The 23416-nt window shown below is 41.2% G+C and overlaps 2 protein-coding genes across 2 annotated transcripts in view; one reads left to right on the top strand and one right to left on the bottom strand.

Moving 5' to 3' along the window:
* The first annotated feature begins 324 nt into the window (after positions 1-324).
* On the top strand, positions 325-20121 carry beta4GalT7 (beta-1,4-galactosyltransferase 7). Its single transcript, XM_080282808.1, has 9 exons — positions 325-353; positions 1377-1488; positions 5318-5450; positions 6778-6895; positions 9833-9926; positions 10760-10983; positions 11908-12054; positions 16556-16685; positions 17121-20121. Exons 1-9 carry the CDS (start codon positions 325-327, stop codon positions 17307-17309), a joined length of 1176 nt encoding a protein of 391 aa, XP_080138934.1. The 3' UTR covers positions 17310-20121.
* Positions 20122-20210: 89 nt separating this feature from the next.
* The window catches only part of LOC145413009 (dual specificity protein phosphatase 10-like), a 63843-nt gene continuing 60637 nt past the window's right edge, over positions 20211-23416 (bottom strand). The window contains exon 5 of the mRNA XM_080282830.1: positions 20211-23094. Within this exon, the coding sequence (XP_080138956.1) occupies positions 22796-23094 (299 nt within the window). The 3' untranslated portion in view covers positions 20211-22795. The remainder of the gene's footprint in view (positions 23095-23416) is intronic.

Below are 23416 nucleotides of genomic sequence, written 5' to 3'. Positions count from 1 at the left end.
GTTGCTCCATGCCCCTCCATTTCACTGCCCACCTCCCAGCTTGCACCCCCCTTTCTCATATACCTCACCATTCCATCCCTCCATCCTAATCATAATTAATAAAATAGTAGCAAGAATTAAGTGCAGAATATTTCATCTGGTATACGGATTAGTAGTAAATTCACAGTAAAGTCAGAAAATTTGTCTATCAGAATTCCATTGCTACCAGTAATAATGATCTGCCCATTTCACTTAGCTCACAGTCTGTCCAAAGCTGACTTATTCAGCATTGCTGACAGGTAGCTGCAAAGCTGCTTGCTTAAGAACACCATAGTTTAAATCCTAATGCTAGCAGCTGATGCCACTCAACACAGGTGTCCATCCACGTGTTGTAGATTGGAAGGTAAAATGAGAACAGTACCTGAGGTAACAGCTAGTGGAGGTAACTGGGGTAACCTGGATGATGTAGTGGCTTTGTGTCCTGGGATGCTTTGCAAATAACCCACCACAAGTCCATAGGTCAAATTTTATTATCATTAGCAACATGGGTGAGTGCCTCATCTTGTTTTCTCCCACTTTTACCCATCTTTTTTTTACATCACAGTGACTCCACTGGAAATTTATAAGATTGCTTCATGATATATTGGATTCTCTTGTGAATTTACCAAAATATTATGTAATTGCTGGCCTATTTTTGTTTTCTTGCATCAGAAAAATTAGAGAAGACATTTCACTGTATCGATAAATGCCTGGTGGTTTAGTGGGTATATAATTAAAGCACTCCAGTTGGATTGAGCCTGGGCTGGTTTATATCCAAGGGGTGGTTGGTGTTTATTGGTCACGTAATGCCACTCAGGGTCCGTCAGGGATGAGTGAGACTGGTCACTTTCATCTTAAATGCCATGACTAACTTGCGTAGCCCCGGGCCCCCACGTTCCTCATGGGGCAACACAGGATTGGATGATGAATAAATAATAAACTCAGGTCTTTGAGATAATCCTGTCATTCATGCCTTTTTGTTTTTGAGAGTTTTTGCACATGCTTGCATATGTCTGCCTTGTTCACTTGATTATGGCTGTCCATGCTACACAATCTGTGATAGCATCTCTCTTCAGCTCCATAACCCTGTGGTTATTTTGTATGATCCATTGGTGTAATACAGTAATTTTTAACTCACCTTTTTCATATCCAGAATGTTGGGTTATAATCTGTGATAGCAACTTACAAGAGATTCTTGACTGGCCTACTGCAGCTGCACTGGAATTTACATGTTCAACAGGACATTTTTCTTTCCCTGTACTTCTAAAATTAATGCTGTATGTTTACTTGTACTAGAGTACCATTTGTATTTAATTTCTGCAGTCTTGTAGTTAAATGTTGTATCTACAATTTTTCAGGCCATATGGGGGTAACTCTGAACTGAGGAAGTGTGTTCGTCATGGCACTTCTCACACCAAATCCTCTCATCTCCCCCCTACTTCCTCTACTAGAAACCCTCTACGAGTAAAGGTTAGTTACCATATGTAATGAAGTACACTATAGTGATGTAACTAAATCATGTTGATGCAGATGGTCTTGATAGTCATTTATCTGATGTAAATTAGATCATAAGGTAGTTTTCTTGCTTTTACTTTGCCTACAGAAAAGCACAGTACAGTACTTGGATGAAAATAACTTTCACATTCCTGATCTAATGCAGCTGACTGTCACATTTGCTGTTTTAACTTGACTCTGTTTTGAAGACAGACTTCTAGCATATTCAGACATAAAACAGTTGCTTTGCTCAAAACTTCTAGTACTGTATCCATCAGGTGGATATCACATTGCTTTTATTATTATAAAAAGCAGTCTTATACTGTAATATATATACATCCAGTACCTTGAGTGTACAACTGGGATATTTCACTTCTAGGTGCTGGAGAAGGAAACCTCACAGTGGTTTGTCACAGGGAAGGTTTGTCAGCAGATCTAGTGTTTGACCCTTGGCCTTTGATTGAGACTGCTACTGTGAGCAGGGCAATAAACAGGATGCAGTTGGGGAAGGTAGCAGGTGTGTCTGGGCTGACTGCTGAAATGATGAAGGCCATAGGAGATATAGGAGTGGGATTAGTCAATGATTTGATAAATATGATCATATATGAGAGTGTGGTCCCAGATGACTGGATGAAGAGTGTGATTATACATGTGTGCAAGGGGAAAGGTGATGTCCTGGCAAACGGACCAGATAATGAAGATAATGGGGAGAGTCCTACAAGAAGGTATGATTAGGGAAAGAGCAAATATTGATGAGATGTAGTTTGGGTTTATGCCAGCCAGAGGGACCACTGATGCCATATTTATAGTCCACCAGCTTCAAGAAAAACATATAGGAAAGAAATAGGATATGTGGTAGGTAGGGACAGTCACCATCCACTCACCCGATGTAGTGCTGCGCTCAGGTGCCTGCTCTTTCCTGTCTTCCTTCCTTCTTTCCTTGCATCTTCTTCCGTCTTTCTTTCATTTGTTCTTTCCTCTTCCTTCAGTCTGCAGGTGACTCTACACTAAGTGACAGGCCAAATGGTTTCCTGCACACCAGGAAACCATTTACTACACAGAGTGGTAATCATATAACCAAATTATGGCGCCTGGTGGTGTAGTGGGTAATTAAGGTACTCCAATCGGACTGACCCACTGCTGTTTTATGTCCAACGGGTGGTTGGGGTTTATTGCTTACATATGGCCACTCAGGGATGAGCGAGGCTGGTCATTCTCATCTTGAATGTCATGACCAACTTGCCTAGCCCTGGGCTCCAATGCTCCTTATGGGGAAACTTTGGAGTAGGTGATGAATTAATGAAAAAGGCTCTGTACTTTGTTTTCTGAAGAAGGCCCTGACAGAGTTCCTAGGGAGGTGGTGAAGTGGGCAGTGAAAAAGTTTGGGATCAAAGAGTAGCTTGTTAGAGTGGTTATGGTTGTGTATGTGGATGCTTGCACCCAGAAGAGAATGAATGGAGATTTGAGTGATGAGTTCCCCATGAATATTGTTGTGCAAGGGGGTCATCTTGAGCCCTTTATTGATTGTCATGGTGCTTGAAGCTCTCTCATGTGGCATCAGAAATGGACTGCTATGGGAGATGTTGTATAATGTTGACTTGGTATTACAGATAAGGAAAGGATGGTGGAGGAAAGATTTTGGAAATGGAAAGATGGAATGGGGCGCAAGGTAAGTGTGGATAAAACAAAAATGATGATAGCCAGGGCACATGACGGTATTGTTAAAGCAGAGGGAGAGTGGCCTTTGCGATTTGCCACGGAGGTGTGGGATGTAACTCCATCTTGTGCAGTGTTTGTGATAAGTGGTTACATCAGAGATATTGGTACAGTAAAACCTCGATATAACGGACTTCAGTAGACCGGAATTCGCGTTTATCGGACTCGAGCTACCGGACTAAATTCCTATATATTGGAAAAAGTCCGATAAAGCCAAAAGCAGTCTGGACTGCCTGACCACTTCAGCTATTTTCACCACAATCAGGTAAATAAAAGACATGTTTATCAGTGTATAGTACAGTATTATTATATATAATATACCTTTCGATTAATATAGTGAAGCTGTAACACAGTACAGTACCACAGTGGTAGTCAAAACAGTTTAAAAACTGTTCATGCGATCCGGACTAATGTCTGATATATTGGAAAAAGTCTGGATTAGCAGGGGGAAGTCCGGATGTTGCTTTTATCGGAATTTCACATTTTTCGGAATGGTTTGGGCCCCAATTAGTCCGTTACAGTGAGGTCTTACTGTATTAGAGGTAGACTGCTCAATAATGCTGATTTAGTGTGTGTGGTGTGTCAGGGAGAGCATATAGAGATTTTCAGGCATTAATGGATTGATCTTGATGGTGAGCCTCTTGACTGCATAGAAGAGTTTTGCAATTTGGGTGACATGTTGTGTGCCAGAGATGGTTAAGGTAAGGAATGGCATTAAGAAGTTCTGGGAGCTATTGCCTCTCCTGACATACAGGGCTCTACCATGTCCTAAGGGATTTTTGTATGTGGCATATATTAGGAGTGTAATGCTGTTTGGTAATGAGACCTGGGCAGTAAAGGAAGAGGATATTCATAGGCTCAAACATACAGAAATGACAATGATTAGATGGGTATGTAGTGCATCACGGAATGCGAGGCCTTTGGGGGGGAGCTAGGTTTACGATTGAGTAGTTGAGAGGAAGGAAGGGGCTGAAGTGTATTGATGCTGTGATGAGGAGGGGCAGATTTAAATAGTTTGGGCATGTGGAGAGGATGGAGGATGTCAAGTGGGTGTGGAAAGTGAGAAGTGTGAATGTTGGGGGTAGAGTTGTGATAAGCAGATCAAAAGAGGTCTGGGATGAGTTCATAAGTGTGACCTCAGGGATAAGGGACTGAACAGGGAGGCTGCCAGAGATCGAGCAGCATGGAGAGCCACCATTCAGTGACCAAAGCTGACGGATGCAAGCATATTGGAGCCTTTATAAATGATACAACAAAACGATATACAGTAATACCTCACTATAACCAACTAATTTGGGGCCCAAGCCATTCCGAAGAAAGCAAAATTCCAATTAAAGTGACATCCGGACTTCCCCTTGCTAACCTGGACTTTTTCCGATAAATCAGACATTAATCCGAATCGTACCAACTTTTTTTCATTAGCACTGTTGATTCATTACTTGTTATCCAACTCATATCCAGCAGTCTGCATCTCCAAGATCCAGACCCACTCCAATACCCATCCAATGCCCATCATCAGGATCATGACAACTACCCAATACCCATCCAACACCCATCATCAAGGTCTCAACCATCCAATGCCCATCAAGGTCATGACAACCACCCAATGCCCAACATCAAGGTCATGACAACTGCCCAGTGCCCATCCAGCGCCCATCATCAAGGTCACAGCAGCCACCCAGTGCCCATCATCAAGGTCACGACAACCACCCAGTGACCATCCAAAGCCCATCATCAAGGTCACGACGACCTACCCAAACATCCTCATCCTCCACCATCCCCCTGCCCAAGCTGGACTGAGGTCAGACAGTCTGGACTACTTCTAGCTTTATCAGACTTTTCCCAACATATGCGGTAAGAATTTAGTCCAGTAGGCTCCTCAAGTCCAATAAAAGCAAATTCCAATATAATGAAGTCTGTTACATCGAGGTTTTTCTGTAATACGATACCCTGATTGTACAACTTGGATATTTCACTTCTTCTAGGTGCTGGAGAGGGACACCTCACAGTGTCACTGATATAACTTCAGTTATAGAAATAACCCTCAGCTTCCTCCTTATAAAGACTTATTGGCTACTAATATTTCCAGTCTCATCCTATGTGGGAGTGGTGCATGAGCTTGGCCATGATGCGACCCATGCGTCAACCCTCGACCTTTGTGTGTGGACTCTTCTTCTGCCTACTGTTCTTCCTCTACCTCTCCCTTCCCTCACCCTCTCAAGGTAGGAAAGAAAGTGGGGCATTGTTTTTTATTGCCATGTCTTTTCTGTGTCCATATCCTCTTCAACTTCCATGTATCTCCTCATCCTCTAAAGGTAAGACAGTAAGCCAGGTATCCTTTGGTTATCTCTGTGTTTCATTATTCACCTTCTCTGTATGTCCTCACCCTCTCAAGGTAGAAAAGTAAGCCAACTATCCTTTTCTTAAACATGTTTCTCTGCATCATATTTTCATCAGCAAACCCATTCTCATGGTGATTTGTCAGACTGGGTTAGGTACAGCATTTATACAGTAGACCCCTTCAATATGATGGACCTTTCTTAGGTTGAATATGCAAGTAATTGTCCATGAGAAACATTATTGAACCAAAAAAGGCTGTTCAGGATTCTTGGGCTTAAAGTAGTTCCTTGGCACTTCTCCCTTACCAGTTTATTTCTTTGTCTGGTGGGTTAATACCAGTATTTATTTTGTACAGAGTTACCATATTCTTGCAGCCTTTTGTCAGTTTAAAAAAAATGTAAGTACAGTAGCATAAAATCTTGAATATAATTCTGTACCAGTATACAAAATAGATTGCTAAACGGAAAGTTGTGAAAAAGCCTCTTTAAGTTCATGACAGTATGACTCTGTGTCTCTCCTCTTCATTTCTGTATCTCCATGCTCTTGCATGGTAGCCTTCTTGGTTTGCTCTTATGTCATATACCCTCACCACTCTTAAAGCAGTTTCTTTTTTTCCCCTTTCAAACCTTTGCAGAGTAGAATTAATAGTTGGTATATCCCTCTAGGACTTGGAGCAACTCTGTCCTCATTATGTAAGAGAGCTGGAGGGATCTCATGACCCTGTTCTTATGTTGCAAACAGTCTCATAGTCCTTATGACATATATACGTGAGGAGATTGTGTGGAATATTCTCTTTCCTCAGAATCATATCCCAAAGTATCCCGAGTCAGAACTAAGCTGTAGACTTCCTTATCTCCTTTGAACTTGGGGTATAGGGTCAACCACTTCACAAGGATTAAATATATTTCCATTATATTCCTGCTACTTGCAGACATTATTTTTATTAACTTGGGAGATACCTCTTGAATTGAAAGGGTTAGATATAGCCTTCATTAACTACTCCAACAAGAGAGGCTGTTCCTGAGTTGGTTAATATAGTCTAGACATAGCTAGGATAAATAAATATCTGTCATTTGCTTGAAGAGGTTAACATGATGATGATGAATACATCATCATCATCATCATCATCTGGACCACCTTTCCCATCCTTTCAAGTGTGATGATAATGACACTGGTGGGAGGATGTTGACTAATGATTTACTGTTTCAGGCCCTTGTGAGTGTAATGATGGTGGTGCTCTGAACTCTGTGACTGGGTACCCTTCTGGACAAAAGAGCAGAATGTACCCCACAGACAAACATAAAATGGCTCTGCTTATCCCATTCAGGTTAGAAAGTACCTGCACCTGTCTACTTCACTCAGATGATATATTTTACCTTATGTTTCTGCCACCTTCGGGCAGTGTTACGAGGTCTGTTCAGAAAGTATCCTACCATAGACTCTAAGATTATAAATAGCTAACCTGTTGAGCTACTGTATTAATCCCCCTCAAAGTAGGCCCCATCTGACTTGACACACGTAGCCCAGCGATCTTTCCACTCCCTGAAACATTTTTCAAAGTTGGTTTTTGGTATCTCCTGCAGGTGCTTTGTCGCATTCATCATGATCTCTTCTCTAGGATGAATGTTGCTCAAGACACATTGAAGTGTGCAAATCGCTGTCCAGACTCTCTGAAGACTGTTTTCACTGGAGATGAGACTTAGGTGAATGGATATGACCCAGAAACCAAAGCACAGTTATCCCAGTGGGGGCATGCAGGGTCGCCTCAACCAAAAAAAAAGCACAAAAGGTCTGCAACAAGGGGAAATGCAATTGCTTGTTGACATTTTATTTCAACTACCATGGTGTTGTGCATCACGAATATGCATCAGGTCAGACTGTCAACAAACACTACTACCTCAACATTATCCATTGTCTTCATAATGCTGTTTGGCAGAAGAGACCAGACATACTGCAATGTGGCAAGTTGGAAACTGCACCGTGACAATGCCCCTGTCTGTTCTTCTCAACTGATTCAGGAATTTTTGTCCAAGCACAACATCCCACAGGTCTGCCAGGCTCCCTACTCACCAGAAACGGTTCTGTGTGACATTTGGTTATTCCCCAAGCTCAAAACTCTGCTGAAGGGTTCCCAGTTTGAGATGAGAGAAGAGATCATGACGAATGTGATGAAGCACCTGCAGGAGATACCAAAAACCAACTTTGAAAAATGTTTCAGGGAGTGGAAAGAATGCTGGGTTATGTCAAGTCGGAAGGGGCCTACTGTGAAGGGGATAGTTTTTTAAAGCCTCAGGTCAGATACTTTCTGAACAGACCTTGTATTCAGCTGAGGATTTTTTTTTTTTTTTTTTTTTTTTTTTTTTTTTTTTAAAGGTGAGATACAGCCTTTATTTATGCCATCAAAAAGAGATACCTTTCCTAAGTTGAGTAAAATTGTCTGGAAGTAACAGGAATTAATCAGTAAAATATGTCATCTGATTCAAGAGCTTAGCGTTATTTCAGATTCTATGTGCAGCTTGGTTTGAAAGTACTGTAAATGTGGGTAAGAGTAAAGATGGGTGTTGAGAGAGCTGACTCATTTTGTTGTGCTGGTGAATGTACAGTACAGTTTTGAACATAATATATTATTGATTCACACACATTTATGAAAAATGTGGAGTAAGGAAGTCTGATGGTAAAACAGGAGAAATGAGTGTGCTTAGATGATATGGGATGGTATTACAGAGAGAGTGAGGTTGATGGTGGGAGGGGGCGTGGTACCGTAGGTGTAGAAGATTATGAGCAAATGTGTGGTAGGCTAAATGAAGGATAGATGTAAAGGAAGCAAAGGAATTAACATTCATTCATTCATCATCTAATCCAGTGTTGTCCCCTGAGAACTGTAGGAGCCCGGGCCAGGCAAGTTGGTCGTGACATTTAAGATAAGAGTGACCAGCCTCACTCATCCCTGAATGAGCAATAAACCCTAACCATCCGTTGGATATAAACCTGCAGTGGCTCAGTCTGATTGGAGCACTTTAATTACCCACTGAACCACCAGATGCCATAATTTGGCTATATGGTTACCACCCAGCATCGTTAATGGTTTCCTGGTGTACAGGAAACCATTTGGCTTGTCACTGAGTGTAGAGTCACCCGTAGACAGAAAGAAGGGGAGAAAATGAAGGAAAGAGAGACAGAAGAGGAAAGATGGAAAGAAGGAAGGAAGAGAGGAAAGGGTAGGCACCTGAGAGCAGCACTACATGGAGTGAGTGGATGGTAAGTGCCCCCACCAACCACTTCACAAGATTGAAATGGATGGATGCTTTTGACAAAGGGTTGCTCCCCTGATTTTAACTTGACTGTGATAGTCAACCCTCTCTTACACAGATGTGTGTGAAGTACAAAAAAAAAAAAAAGTGTGTGAATGGTAATCCTTTTGAGATTTTGCCAGAATCCAAAGGCTTGAATGATTGGGCGGCCATTTTCAATGGGCATGTTGACTTTGCCACTTTTATGTATTATCTCTTTCTTTCTGGATCCTACTGCCCATATTTCTTTGGGAATGAGAGTCATGAAGATGATATGGGTTAGCATTGTTTGTGAGTGTGATATATGATGATGAGTATTTAATGTAATGTGGAATGGATGGGAAAAATACACTGAGCATGGTAAAAAAAAAAAAAAAAAAAAAAAAAAAAAGTAGGCTTAGATGAGAATGATGATTGTTTCACTGCTTACTGTTCGCCATATTCAGTACTTCAGAGTATTATTATATGTGCAGTTATGCAGTATGACTCCTTTCAGGGAATATAAGTAATTATTTACATATTCTGTTCATGACTGTATCATTATCATCATCCGGACCTCTTTTCCCACCCCAGGGCAGGGTGAGGAGTAGCAACATCCAGACAACCCTGTTTGCCCAATCCAACAGGCCATGCTTCCATTCACGCATCATTCAAGCCCCTGGAATCCTGGCTTTATCTGATCCAACAAAAAAATTCACCACATTATGTAGCTTCGCATAAGCATATCCAATAGAGTCAATCCGAGCACTGTCACGTTAAATCATGCACTTCATCTCACAACATTCATCTAGCCAGCTCGATCTCTTGTCAGTCCCCTAGCCTCACCGACTTCCATACCTCTCTTTCATACACACTCCTGCACCATATCTCTCCACCTTCTCCTTGGCTTGCCTTGCCGTCTCTTGTATATTACAGGAATTTATTCGAAGAACTTGAAGTTTATATTTATTTATTTGTTTATTTATTTTTTTCAGAGATCGATTTGAAGAACTGTTGGAGTTTGCACCTCATATTCATAATTTCCTTTCATCTCAACGCAAGAATCACCACATTTATGTAATTAACCAGGCAAGTCGTTTTCATCAAGAACCAGTCTGTATTGTTTTAAGTTATTTTGTTGATATTGTAGCATCCCATTGGCTAGCTAGACCCTGTTTAAGCTCCATCTCTGTCCAGATGTTGCAGAAGTGTAAATAATTTAAAGATTACAGTACTGTATTTGAGAAATAATAGCTTTTCCCTGTTGCAGTACAGTATATTATATTATTATATATTATGTTATCAACAAATTACAAGAAAAGTGAAGGAGGTAGAGGTCAAAATCTAGATAGGCCTAGGCCTACTGTAGGTAGAATCTCTAATGTCACCCTTTAATGAAAGGGACATATGTTATCTCTCACATACACTTACCCTGTGATGAAAGTATATTTTTGGTGTCTTTATTTGTTTGATATGTATATGAGAAGTGAGTAGATGAACAATAATGGAGATGCTCATGACAACAGCTAGTTTTTGTTTCAGATCCCTTCAATATATGAGAAGTATCTCCTACATTGAGTGTAGATGTTAGGTGGTAATAAGAATAAGAACTAATAGACGTTTTCATACTAAAGGGTTATGATAATATAACTCAGAAACTCTGTCTTGGGGTGGGACAAGTGTCAGGATTATGAAAAAATTATATCCACATATGGAACTATGTACTGTACATAGTAAATACAGCAGATTGTTCCGACGTGGGTCCCTTTCAGAAGAGGTTCCAAATTAGGCTGAGAATGTTTTATTTTCCCACTTAACACCATTCCCATTTGTGGGATATAATTCTTCCATTTGAATAATTATTGGCACTGTAACTTGAAGACATAATCAGGAGTATGATGATAGAAGATGGTTATTCCCAGGTGGACAATCTGCGTTTCAATCGTGCATCTCTGCTCAACGTGGGCTTCCTGGAGTCTGGGGTAGACTGTGACTACATAGCCATGCATGACGTTGACCTGCTTCCCCTCAACCCAGCACTAATATATGAGTTTCCCAGTGATGGCCCATACCATGTAGCCGCCCCCCACCTCCACCCTCGCTACCACTACCCCACGTTTATTGGTGGTGTTCTCCTCATTAAAAGGTTTGAAGAGTGTACAGTCGCTAATTATTTTTTGGTGTATTTTCTCTTTAATTCCTCATTTCTCTAGGCAGTTTTATTCAGAATGTTTTTTTTCATGTGTGGTGAAGCCTAGATCCTGGAGATTTCAGTAATTAATGAATGATTGTGCAACCCAGTTCACTGAGCACTCTTGCAATAGTTCACCTGCTGTTATGTGTGTACCTTCTAATTCTGGATCTGGCCCATCCCTGTTTTTTATTGTGAAGTAAGGGTGGGATAATGATAATGGTAGTGTTTATGGTCATGAGCAAAAGTTAAGTGACAGTTCCCTGCCAGCATTGTATCCTGCCATCCATATTACTTTTTCCTCTTCAAATGTTAGAGAGTATCTTTCTTTCTGATACTTGTTTGTTGTATGTTTCATTTTGCCATTACAAAGAACAGTTCATCACAGGTGGCAAGGAAGTGCTAGTTTATTGTGATTGTAAATTTGTGATAGGGGGAGTTTTGGACATTTGAAGAGAATGGAGGTCAAAAAGATGGGAAAACATGTAGGAGTGCAAATATGGCAGAGAAGACCACCAAGAGGTAGACCCGAGAAGATTTGGGATAAACTCATTTAAAATGACCTCAGGGTTAGGGAAAACAGATTCTGCCAGTGACTGTGTACCATGGACAGTTGCCATTAGGTGAATGTAGCTGACACATGCCAGCAAATATAAAGCCTTTTGAAAGAAAATGGAACAGGTACAGATAATAATGATACAGTACCTGGAAAATATGGAGGAGAAGAGGTTACAAGTGCTGTAACCATAAATTTACTATGGACCATCTTTTAAATGCTGTATTAGATTTTATAGTGTCATTTGGCTGCTGGTTAAGCGTTCTCCTATATTTTCCAGGACTGATTTAGACATAAAATAATGATAACTTTTTGGCTGACAGGGATCACTTCCGAAAGGTTGATGGTCTGAGCAACAAGTACTGGGGTTGGGGTCTGGAGGATGATGAGTTTTATGCCCGCCTGAAGGAAGCCCACCTTCAGGTCTCCCGCCCAGGCAATCTCACCTCTGGCAAACAGAACACCTTCAGGTCAGTTGTTGTCGAAACTTACCTCTCTGTCACTCTCACTTTCTGTTGTGTGTTAGCCTTGTCATACTTTCAGGGAACAACACTCATAACCTCTTTGATCTGGTGAAGAATCGGCTGGAAAATGGGAAAGAAGCTGGGGTTGATGAGGTGTATGCAGAGATGCTTGACTGTAGTGGAGAGAGTGGAATGAAGTGCTTGTTGGAGATATGTAAGAAGGCATGGATGAGTGAAACTGTGCCTGCAGAGTGGTAAAAGGCTGTGATTGTACCCCTGTACAAAAATAAAGGTGAGCGAAGTGAGTGCAAGAGTTATCGTGGCATACGTTTATTGAGTGTGGTAGGGAAGGTATATGGAAGAACTATTATAGAGAAAGTAAGAGAGATATCATCAGTCTTAGTGAGTGATGAACAGGGTGGCTTTAGGAGTGGCAGAGGATGTGTGGATCAAATATTTGCAGTGAAACAGGTAGCAGAGAAGGCTTGTGAGAAGGACCATAAGGTGTTTATGACATTCATGGATCTGGAAAAAGCATACGACAAAGTAGACAGAGAGGGATTGTGAAATGTTTTGCGCATGTATGGTGTAGATGGTAAGCTGTTAGATGCTGTCAAGAGTTTTTATGATGGTAATGAAACATGTGTAAGGTTTAATGGGCATCTAAGTGAGTGGTTTACGATCGGTGTGGGTGTGCGACAAGGTTGTGTAATGTCCCTTTGGTTGTTCAATATATATATGGATGGGGTGACGAGAGAAGTAAAAACACGAGTGATGGGGAGAGGGATGGTGCAGGTAATGAATGGTGATAGATGGAATATCCCAAATTTGTTGTATGCTGATGATGCAGTACTGCTTGCAAGTACCGGACAAGAACTTGGTAGGCTAGTGCAGAGTTTTGCTGATGTCTGTGAGCATCGTGCCTTGAGAGTAAATGTAGAGAAGGGTAAAGTGATGGTTATTGAGAGAGAAGGTGACTCCCAATGTGATGTCACAGTGAATGGAGAGAGACTGGAATTGGTGAGAGAGTTCAAATACTTGAGTACAGTGATAGAAAAGAGAGGAAAATGTCCAAAAGAAGTGGAAAGAAGAGTGACACAAGGAAGAAAAGTGGCTGGTGCAATGAAGGCTTTGATAAGAAACAAAGGCTTGAGTGTTGCAGCTGCACGAGGCTTACATGAGGGAGTACTAGTGCCAACGCTAACATATGGGTGTGAGACTAGGGTGTGGCATGAAAATGAAAAGTCAAGAGTAAGAGCAGTGGAGATGGGACTGCTGAGGAATGTATGTGGAGTACAGAGGGTGGATAGGATACGAAATAATGTGATTCATGAAAGGTGTGGAGAGAGGAAATCGGTGGACACCATAATCGAAGAGAGTGTCCTGAGATGGTATTGTCATATGGTAAGAATGGATAACAATAGAGTGGTAAAAAAGGTATACCTGAGTGAATTTGAAGGAGGGAGGAGGCGAGGTAGGCCAAGGAGGAGTTGGAGAGATATGGTGGATGAGTGTGTGAGGAAGAGAGGTTTGGAAGTTGGTGAGGCTAGGGAACTGACAAGAGATCGAGCTGGCTGGATGAATTTTGTGAGGAGAAGTGCATGATCAGGGATTTTGGCACCCCTTGTGAGCATGGCAGCGTCTGGATTGACTCAGTCGGATACGCGGTGTGAAGCTGCAGAATGTGGTGAATGTTTTTGGGCATATCTGGTAGAGCCAGGATTCTGGGGGCTTGAATGACGAGTGAATGGAAGTGTGGCCTATTTGGATTGGGCAAGTTTGTACTGTCTGGACATTGGTACTCCTAACCCAGCCCTTGGGTGGGAAAGGAGATCCGGATGATGATGATATATGTATATATAGGTGGGGGCGCTGACCATCCACTCACTCAATGTAGTGCCGCTTTGGGTGTCTGTCATTTCCCTCTTTCCTGTCCTTTCTCTTCTGTCTCTCTTTCCTTCATTCTTTCCTCTTTCTTCTGCCTGCGGGTGACTTTACACTCCCTCCTTTGTCTTTCTTTCTTTCTCTCCTCTTCTTTCTGCCTATGTGCCTGTGAGTGACTCTACACTGAGTGACAAGCCAGATGGTTTCCTGTACTCCAGGAAACCATTTATTACGCTGGGTGATAAAGATTTAACCAAATATTGGCTCCTGGTGGTTCAGTGGGTAATTAAGGCGCACCAATCGGATTAAGCCTGTGTAGGTTTATATCCAAGGGATGGTTTGGGTTGATTGCTCATGTGATGCCACTCAGGGATAAGTGAGGCTGGTCACTCTCATCTTAATTGTCGGGACCAGCTTGCCTAGCCCCGGGCTCCTACACTTCTCACGGGACGACGTAGGATGGGATGATGGATGGATGGATATATATACAGTCAATCCTCATAAATCGCGGCAATTTGGGTCTGGACCACTGCCGTGATATATGAATTCCGTGATTTATGAATAATAACTCTTATGTGAAAAATTAATTTGGGTTTGGACTTTGGCCAACTAGCCCCCACAGCACCCTACCTACATCTATCTAGGCACCATCAAACACAGTCATACAAATTTAGGAATATTCAGTGCATGTATGAAGGGATCTCACCTTAATCCTATGATGAACTTGCTTAAGTGAATGGAGTGGGGTGGTGTTGGGAAGAACTTAGAACCTCTCAGCACTTGTTCTTCCCAAACATTTCACCAGCTTTGAAAACTTCTCTCCCCTCTCAGGTTGGGAGGGGCCATGGCAGGTAGGAGACAGGGGGAAGTTGCACAAAAAAGGCAGGTAACTCTCTTACTCCATGGCGACAGTCTGTAGTGTGCGGACTGGCGGGACAAGAACAACAACAACATGGCGGCATTAGTATGCACATATGCCACCAGGGACGCGTGGTGATTGGTTGTTGGGTCGCGATTTTCAGTTTGAATGCCGCAGTTTACGGTTCTCCTCGGAAAATGCCCACTTGGGTGCCTAGATCCGCGATTTTCATGACTTAACAGTGATTTAAGGTTGCCGGCAGTCTGATGGCCACCTAGCCATGATTTTCGAATCCCTGATTTATGAACACACGATTTACGAGGATTGAGTGTACTGTATATCCATCCATCCATCATCCCATCCTACACTGCCCTATGAGGAGTGTAGGAGCCTGGGGCTAGGCAGTTGGTCCCGACATTTAAGATGAGAGTGACCGGCCTCGCTCATCCCTGAGTGGCAGTACATGAGCAATCAACCCCAACCACCCCCTTCACCGGCTCAATCCGATTTGAGCGCCCCAATTACCCACTAAACCACCAGGTGCCATAATTTGCTTATATGGTTACCACCCAGCATATTAAATGGTTTCCTGGTGTACAGGAAACCATTTGGCTTGTCACTCAGTGTAGAGTCACCCACTGGCAAAAGGAAGAGGAAAGAATGAAGGAAAGAAAGACAAAAGAGAAAGTACAAAGTCACCCCTAGGCAGAAGGACGAAGAAAGAATGAAGTAAAGAAAGACAGAAGAGGAAGGAAGGAAAGGAGGGAGGAGAGGAAAGGGCAGACACCCAGAGCAGCACTACATCAAGTGAGTGGATGGTGAGTGCCCTTACATACCACATATATGCTGTATATCCATCCGCCCATCATCCAATTCTACATTGCCCCATGAGGAGCGTAGGAGCCTGGGACTAGGCAGTTGGTCCCGACATTTAAGATGAGAGTGACCAGTCTCACTCATCCCTGAGTGGCATTACATGAGCAATCAACCCCAACCACCCCTTCGATATAAACCTGCACCAGCTGAATCCAGTTGAAGCGCAATAATTACCCACTAAACCACCAGGTGCCAAAATTTGGTTATATGGTTACCACGCAGCGTAGTAAATGGTTTCCTGGTGTACAGGAAACCATTTGGCTTGTCACTCATTGTAGAGTCACCCATAGGCAGAAGGAAGAGGAAAGAATGAAGGAAAGAAAGAGAGAAGAGGGAGTGTAAAGTCACCTGTAGGCAGAAGGACAAGGAAAGAATGAAGGAAAAAAAGACAGAAGAGGATGGAAGGAAAGACGAATGGAGGAGAGGATATATATATATATATATATATCTATCTATATATATATGTATGTATGTATGTATGCACCTGTACATATACTTTATATAAACCAGAGTTTTTGAATTGGAGGGGTTCGATATTGCTTTAATAAACCCTTTCAGTAAGAAAGGCTTTTCCTAAGTTGAATAAAATTGTTTAGTAGGAGCAAGAACTGACCAAAAATTTTCAACACTTGCAATTTAGAATTAACACTTCAATCATTCAAACAGTTCTCTTCAGCTCAGGAGAGACATTTCTAACTTCATGAACCCCATTACAAAAACAAAATAAATTCCTTGAAGTGAGTGAAGTTGTCAGAAGGTAGAAAAAATAAAGCACGACTGTTACATCACCAGATTGAATTGTGTAATAGAAAACAAGAACATAAAATAAGGCAGAATGAAGGCTATACTCAATTTGTATTTTAAATGGACACATTAATACTGGTACAGGCACATTCATGACCGTCGTGTGCGTCGGAGGGATATGATCAAGTGCCACAATCAGCAGGAGGTGACGCGCCACCGTGACCGTGACACAGGGCTCTCTACACTGTCATACCATGTCCAGTCCAGGAAGGAGGCAAGTAGTGAGGCAGGAATGACAAAATGTCCAGGTAGTGACAGTGTTTCAGAGTAACTGATGATGCCACAAGAGGCAAGCATGTTGAATATTTGCTAAATGGGAGAGTTGGGAATGAAAAAAGAATGGTTTTGAAATAAAAAGATTTATATAAGGGCTAAGCAGCATGAAGATTTGTCTTATGTATTCCCAGTAGGAGAGGTCTAGCAATGGGATGAGGCATCAGTGAGATAAACAGAGATAAACAGAGAGTTGGATGAACCCTCAGGATGAGTTTTGTAATGGAAGTTAGGCATTATAAAGTAGGTACAGTATAGTGTAACAGTACAGTTCATTGTAATGATTTAACATTGCATGATGTGGTATAATATGGAACACATTATTATTCTCTGAAGGTCCTTTGGCTTCATCATATTCCTCCCTGTGGTATTTCAGCTGACCATCCAGGATGCACCACTGACTATCTTGAATGTTGTGCTTGAATGTGACCATGCAGTGACCCCCTGGTGTGACTGTACAGAAAATATTGGCAACACACCTCGGGACCCAAAGAATCCAGCTAGGACACAGGATGTCATTGTGCCTCGTCTTAACCGTAAGAAGCACCTCTCACAGGATGGATAAAGAGAGCACAAAGTCAGTTATGCAGGTAGTATTTACATACTAAGAGAGCTTTGGTAGATGTGCATGGTGAGTTGCTAACCTTTCCAGGTGTTTAAGCACGTCATAGTAGATAATTGTTCTGGTGAGGGATGCCTTCTTGAGGTGGCACCAACATAATTGGGAGGCTCTGCTGTCTGGTTATATTCTGTCTTATCCTCTGCAGGGAGGATGGTGGGCTACAGGAAAAGGCAGCTTCAGCCTGCTGTCCACTGGGTTCACATTTAGATGAGTGTGGAGTTGCAACAAGAATAGATAATGATAATTCCAGTTTGTAAGGATGAATGCAATAATCTTTTTTATTTATTTTTTTTTCAGTGGTATAGAAAATATAGGTATACAGAAGTTGGAAAGATTAGTGTACTTTTCTGATGCTACATTTTGCAGAGCAGTGCAGCATAAGAATACTCTGGGACACACTCAGTTACATCAGAAGCTGCATTCCCTAGAGAAATTTTGTGTAGTTCTGTATTGAAATACATTTTTATGGTAGGATTTTCACATAATTGTATGGTGTATTAGGTAAGTCAGAATACTGTAATTTTGCCACAAAATAGTGCATTATGTCCCTGTTGCACATAGGTTACTTTATCTTCTGTTCTTTAGATACTGTGTATGACTGACTTTTTTCCGGAATGAATGGCCTCATCTTGATTTTTATGTAGATAGCAATGTTGATATGAACATATTTGAGTGATGACACATTATATGATATATATTAGTACTGTGTGCTGTATATATATTTTTAGGACTGCATCAGTGAAAGAAGTGAACTATAGCTTACTTTACCAAAAATATAATTCAGGGATTATCTACTGTGAAAAGGTTAGTTATTGAGTCAAGAGGAGATATGGATAACATCCATCCATCCATCATCCAATCCTATGTTGCCCCATTAGGAGCGAAGGAGCCTAGGGTTAGGCAAGTTGGTCCTGACATCTGTTTAAAACAAGTTCCATCGGTAAAATGCTTATGACACAATTTTGACATATTATTATGGACTTGAAAATATATACCTACTCATAGTATGGTGAAGTATTATGAAGTTTTCATCCATCATGAAACATTTACAGCATTCACTTTCATGTCATTTTCTAGTACTTGTACAGTATTAACCAGACATACCTTTTCTTTATCATCCATTGCTCAAGTTAACTTATTTCCAGCTTCCATCCATGATAAGAACCATGGTATGTTTACTGTACAGAATAGATGTCTGTAACCTTCATTTATAACTATGGAATTATAAAGCAACAAAATCTTCCAGCATTCCTTCCTTATGATGTTCTGTATCTGTTTCTTAAACTAAATTGTTATAGCATGTTATCAGTAATGATATGTGATCTGATATTTTATCTGTGTATACTGTATTGTGCTCTCAAACTTCCTGATCCATGAAGTTACAGTATTTAGTTTAGGATCTCATGTTTGGATTAGATGGCCTGCCAGTATGAGTTAGGCCGTGGTGCTACAACTCATTCTTGTCATCATTAAGTCTCTACAAGGAAGATTCCAGATTTGTGAGATACGTATATGTGCATATTTGATACCTGAGCATTTTAGATATGATGATATGAGTTTATCTTTACTATCACTTAGCTGTTTATAATGTACATCATACTTATTTAATCTCGACAAATTCTATTAGAGCAACTGCCTGTCCAGTAACAGTAGACACCCAGCAGATGGCTATAATGTCATTTGGTATTTGCCTTGCTCAGGATAGCAGAAATTATGTACTGTACAAAAAAAAAAAGTATATATTTTATTGTCTTGGGTATATAAAGCACAATTTAAAACTGGTATTTGTACATACAGTAATCTGATGTTATCTGATTAAAAAAAATGTAATTATTGTATTCATCTTGGGTCGAATTAGTGGGAAGTACAGTAGAACGGATTTTTCATGCATAATATTATCATCCAAATTGGCTGTGATCACCATTGAGTGTACTTATTGTTAAGTATTTCTAGTGTCAGAGTATAGTACAGTATTGCCATTTGCTTAGTGTCTGCTGTAGGTTGAAAGTACAGTGGAACCTCGGTCCTCGAATGTCTCACATGTCGAACAAATCGAACCTCGACCAAAAAATTCAAGAAAATTTTGCTCCAGAGGTCGACCAAAATATCGGACCTCGACCAACCTGAACGTAGCCAAACGAAGGGAAGCTGGCCGACCGACAGTAACGCGTCCACCTTTGTTGTTTGTCAACGTAGTCATCCTGCTGTGCTTCATATTTTTCTTGATTCAGTGCAGTATTAGCCCCTAATAATGGCTCCAAAGAAAGCAAGTTCATCCAGTATGGCTACTGGCAGTGAAAAGAGGAAAGTAGTGCGGAAAATAATTGAAGAAGTGGAAAAATTATTGCTTATCTTCAGCAATGAGAAACAGTTAGCAGGAGACAGTGTTAGTGAGTATATAATTTGTGAAAAGGCAAGAGAAATATAGTCACCTCGTAAAGGATAGCACTGGTACCAGTGCTGAAACTTAAATAGGTAAGCATCTGGGGTCTTGGAACGGATTAAAATGTTTTACATTATTTCTTATGGGAAAAATTAGTTTGGTCCTCGACCAATTCGGTCCTGGAACAGCCTTCCAGAACGGATTGTGTTCGAGGACCGAGGTTCTACTGTAATCTTCTGGCATACCTCTTCTAGTAAGAGACCTGTAAACTTGTCATGTTATAGATGAATTGTTGCCTACTTTAACTGATATGTTGACAGGCCATAGTGCCATTTTTTTTTTTTTTTTTAATAAAAATATTTACTGAGTAAAGCATGCTTTGTCACTAGTTTAAGTGCAGTACAATAAGCATGATCTCAGTTACATAAAAGACACATTTCTAAGGGAAATTAAATACCATGTAAATGAACATATATTTATTTTTCAAATTTTTTATTTATAGGGTATATATTTATATATATATATATAAAGCCTAGGTTACTTTCTAGGTAATAAATACAGTCATGATTTGCACTAAATCATGGATAATAAATACAGACATGTGGATAAAAAAATGAAATTATAAACACAAAGTAAACCTAATATACAAGACTAGATTTTTAGTTTTCAACTAAATAAAGTGCGAGTGTGGGATGAAGGGTGGCAGCCTTGATCAGTGAACTTTATCAGCACGGAAGATACTTTCCTGATACACCCCACACTAGTGGAAATTGTAACCATATGCAAAAAAAACTGAGTTTCACCATGCTGTCACAATTACTGGAGCATTGAAAACACATTTTGGAGAATAATGAAGCTGTCATTTCACTTGTGGACATAAGCTGGAGGGTTCGTAGTATGGGGTCAAGCCCACTGCTGCCCTGAACACACCCGCATATGCTCCCATTTCCCACCCCACAGTACTGTACTTAGCCTCACAACAATGTGAGTCTTCATACTATATATTTAACCTGACAACTCAGGAATGACAAACAATTTAAGTGGCACAAGTTTGAAACTTATTCTCTGGGCTTCACTAATACTAAAATTAATCTTTATAACTTTGTACTACCAAACTTCTAGGTTTGTGTTTAAATACTATTTTGAAGGATGTTTGCTTAAGACCATGAATATACTTATACAATTACTGTAATATATATATATATATATATATATATATATAATATATATATATATATATTTATTGAAGAATTACTTGAGAATGAGCCCAATAAAGGAGGTGATTTAAGCAACATCCTAACCACCTTCCAAGTGTCCTGAGTGCTTGAGGCCCATCACAGTCAACTAAAGTACTGAAATCATGCAAGTAAAATGTCCTCTTATCAAATTATAGTAAACAAAATGCTTGGTACAAATTCTGCCCATTGCTGACAAGCTCACATTAAATACATCAGATCCCTCACTAGTGACCCTGAATGAGTAAAGGCATCATAAGTACAGGAACCTCACCCACGGGAGGTCTTGTAAACTCTCAGACTTTGCTTGCACTTGGTCCATGCCAGTCACACACACTTTATGCAGCAAGATATTCCATGATGATGAATGTTTTTGAGTAGTCACTTGAGCCTCTGCCAACAAGTGGAGTGTTCAGAAGGAGAGGTTTACCAACATACGATAAACTACCCACTGATCAACTCCTGCTGTCAGATTTGTTTCATTTGTGAGCTGCTGGAATGATCTAAAGCTTTTCCAAATAATGAAAGCTAAATGCAAAGATCCACCAGAGTTTTACCCACCACCTGAGGCTAACATACCAGTGAGTCCAACTCTATATTGTTCTGTACTCTACACATAAGTCACAGTCTACAGGTCCCAGGGAATGCTCCAGTGGTGGGTGACTAATTCTAGTGTGTCTAATGATTTGGGAGGAACTTGTGCTGATGTGAGAAGAAAGAATTCAACTCTGAACAAGTATCCCTATATTCCACAAACGTTCAATTTGAATGAAGGAGACTATCACAATATACACTTGTCAGAAACTATAAAAGGCCCTTGATAAGGCAATGCAGCATACCATCTCCATACACACACAGGGGGTTAGAAGGAACTACAGTAGTCCAGTAACAGATATGAATCACGAAGTTGAACGAGCTAGTTAAGGCAAAGGTATATAATTACTAATACTGCGCCGACACAACTGCCTTAACAAGATGCTGTGCACGAAGCAGCTGCCTAACTGAGTGAATACCTTGATCCTAGCGTCTCTCTCCAAACCCTCAAAGTTCCACGGAGTCTATATAAATCCTGCCTCGTTCATACACTTAATCACTGAGCTAATATAACACTGTAACATTTTGATAAAACGAGGAAGGTAAAGTTTTCTGACTTATTTTTCACAACCTTCAGTGTATAAAGTATTCAATGAGTGGTTTGTTAACATACAACAATCATGTACTGGAAGTCCAAGAGCATAAATATTAAAACAGCCCTTTGATAACAAGTTTGATTGAAGAATGCTACAAAGACACTTCAACCAGGCCAACTGATACAGTATCTGAGGTCCTGAGTCCACCTCTAACTTTTGATTGGGTCCTAAATTTCACATAAGGACGAACTGCTCTGTGCGCATCCTCTTTGCCTTCCCGCCTTCCTCTACCTCCCTTGCTACTTCCAGATTGGCATCGCTGCATTCGCATCTTTTTGGGCCCCTATGCCGAGGCTGGGTGGCATCTTGCAAGAGGCTCTGAGCATGTTTATCCGTTGACATGATAAGACTGTCCCCTGAACTCGGACAGCCATGTGCTTCCACCCTCCCTAGCTTCAACTCCAAATCATCCATGAGAAGTCTTGCCAAGTGATGTGATTGGAGGCTGGCATGTAACTGGTGAGCCAATGAGGAGAGCTGCTGGTTGGTGGTACCTGAGGGAAGAGCTGTATTGGTATCTTGGTCTCGGCTAAGGCTACCTCTCTCCAGTCCCCAGATGCACCCACACTCTTGCATCTCATCTTCGCCTGATTCCTGTGGTTGACTCCTAGGGGGTGACTGTCATACCTGGCAGGCATTTGGAACTTTTTTAACCTCCTGCCGCTGCCACTGGCACTGATGGCATGGTTTGCAGTCTGCCTCAGTCTTGTTGGCCTGTAGTGCTGCCTCCCAATCCACCAACTGGCCCATGAAGTTTAGGTTGGGGGAGATGATGACCCTGCGGGCCTTGACATACTTATAGGAGTCGACCATCGTCATACGTGTGTGCTTCATCAAGTATGCGATGACAATGGTGGGTGAACGGGATACACCAGCCTGGCAGTGCACTAAAACACGTGCTCCCGCCTGTCGAGCTTCATCTGGAAAAAAGAAAACCTTTGTGAAAATCTAGTAACAGTGGCATTAAAGGCAAGTCAAACATAGTCAAAATTTTGTATGAGCTGCATTACAGGCAAGCCATTCATTAAATGAATATTTAAAAGAAATATTACTCCAAAATAATTATAGCTCGGGAGAGGGAACAGCCCAGGGGAAAAAAAAGGGGGGGAGGGGGGAATGTTTCCCCGAGCTAGACCTTATTAGATCATATAGCCCTGCTAAGTGACAGGAGGGTGTTACCCTTCCCGGCATGGCAGCTACCAGGCGTGGCTTGAACTCACGACCCCCCGGTCCCGAGTCCGA

Source organism: Coenobita brevimanus, chromosome 94 (assembly GCF_032717465.1).
Source record: "Coenobita brevimanus isolate Jiangsu-jjx chromosome 94, ASM3271746v2, whole genome shotgun sequence".
In the NCBI taxonomy this organism is placed as follows: Eukaryota; Metazoa; Arthropoda; class Malacostraca; order Decapoda; family Coenobitidae; genus Coenobita; species Coenobita brevimanus.
The sequence above is the reverse complement of the archived record's forward strand: the minus strand, read 5'-3'. Positions and strand labels throughout refer to the sequence as shown.

What these genes read in the sequence shown, in the direction of transcription:
- beta4GalT7 (XM_080282808.1), top strand. Translation starts at nt 325, where the DNA reads ATGCTAGCAGCTGATGCCACTCAACACAG. An exon ending in CCTTCCCTCACCCTCTCAAG is followed by an intron (nt 5,451 to 6,777) that starts GTAGGAAAGAAA and finishes TTACTGTTTCAG; the next exon opens with GCCCTTGTGAGTGTAATGAT. An exon ending in GCTCTGCTTATCCCATTCAG is followed by an intron (nt 6,896 to 9,832) that starts GTTAGAAAGTAC and finishes TATTTTTTTCAG; the next exon opens with AGATCGATTTGAAGAACTGT.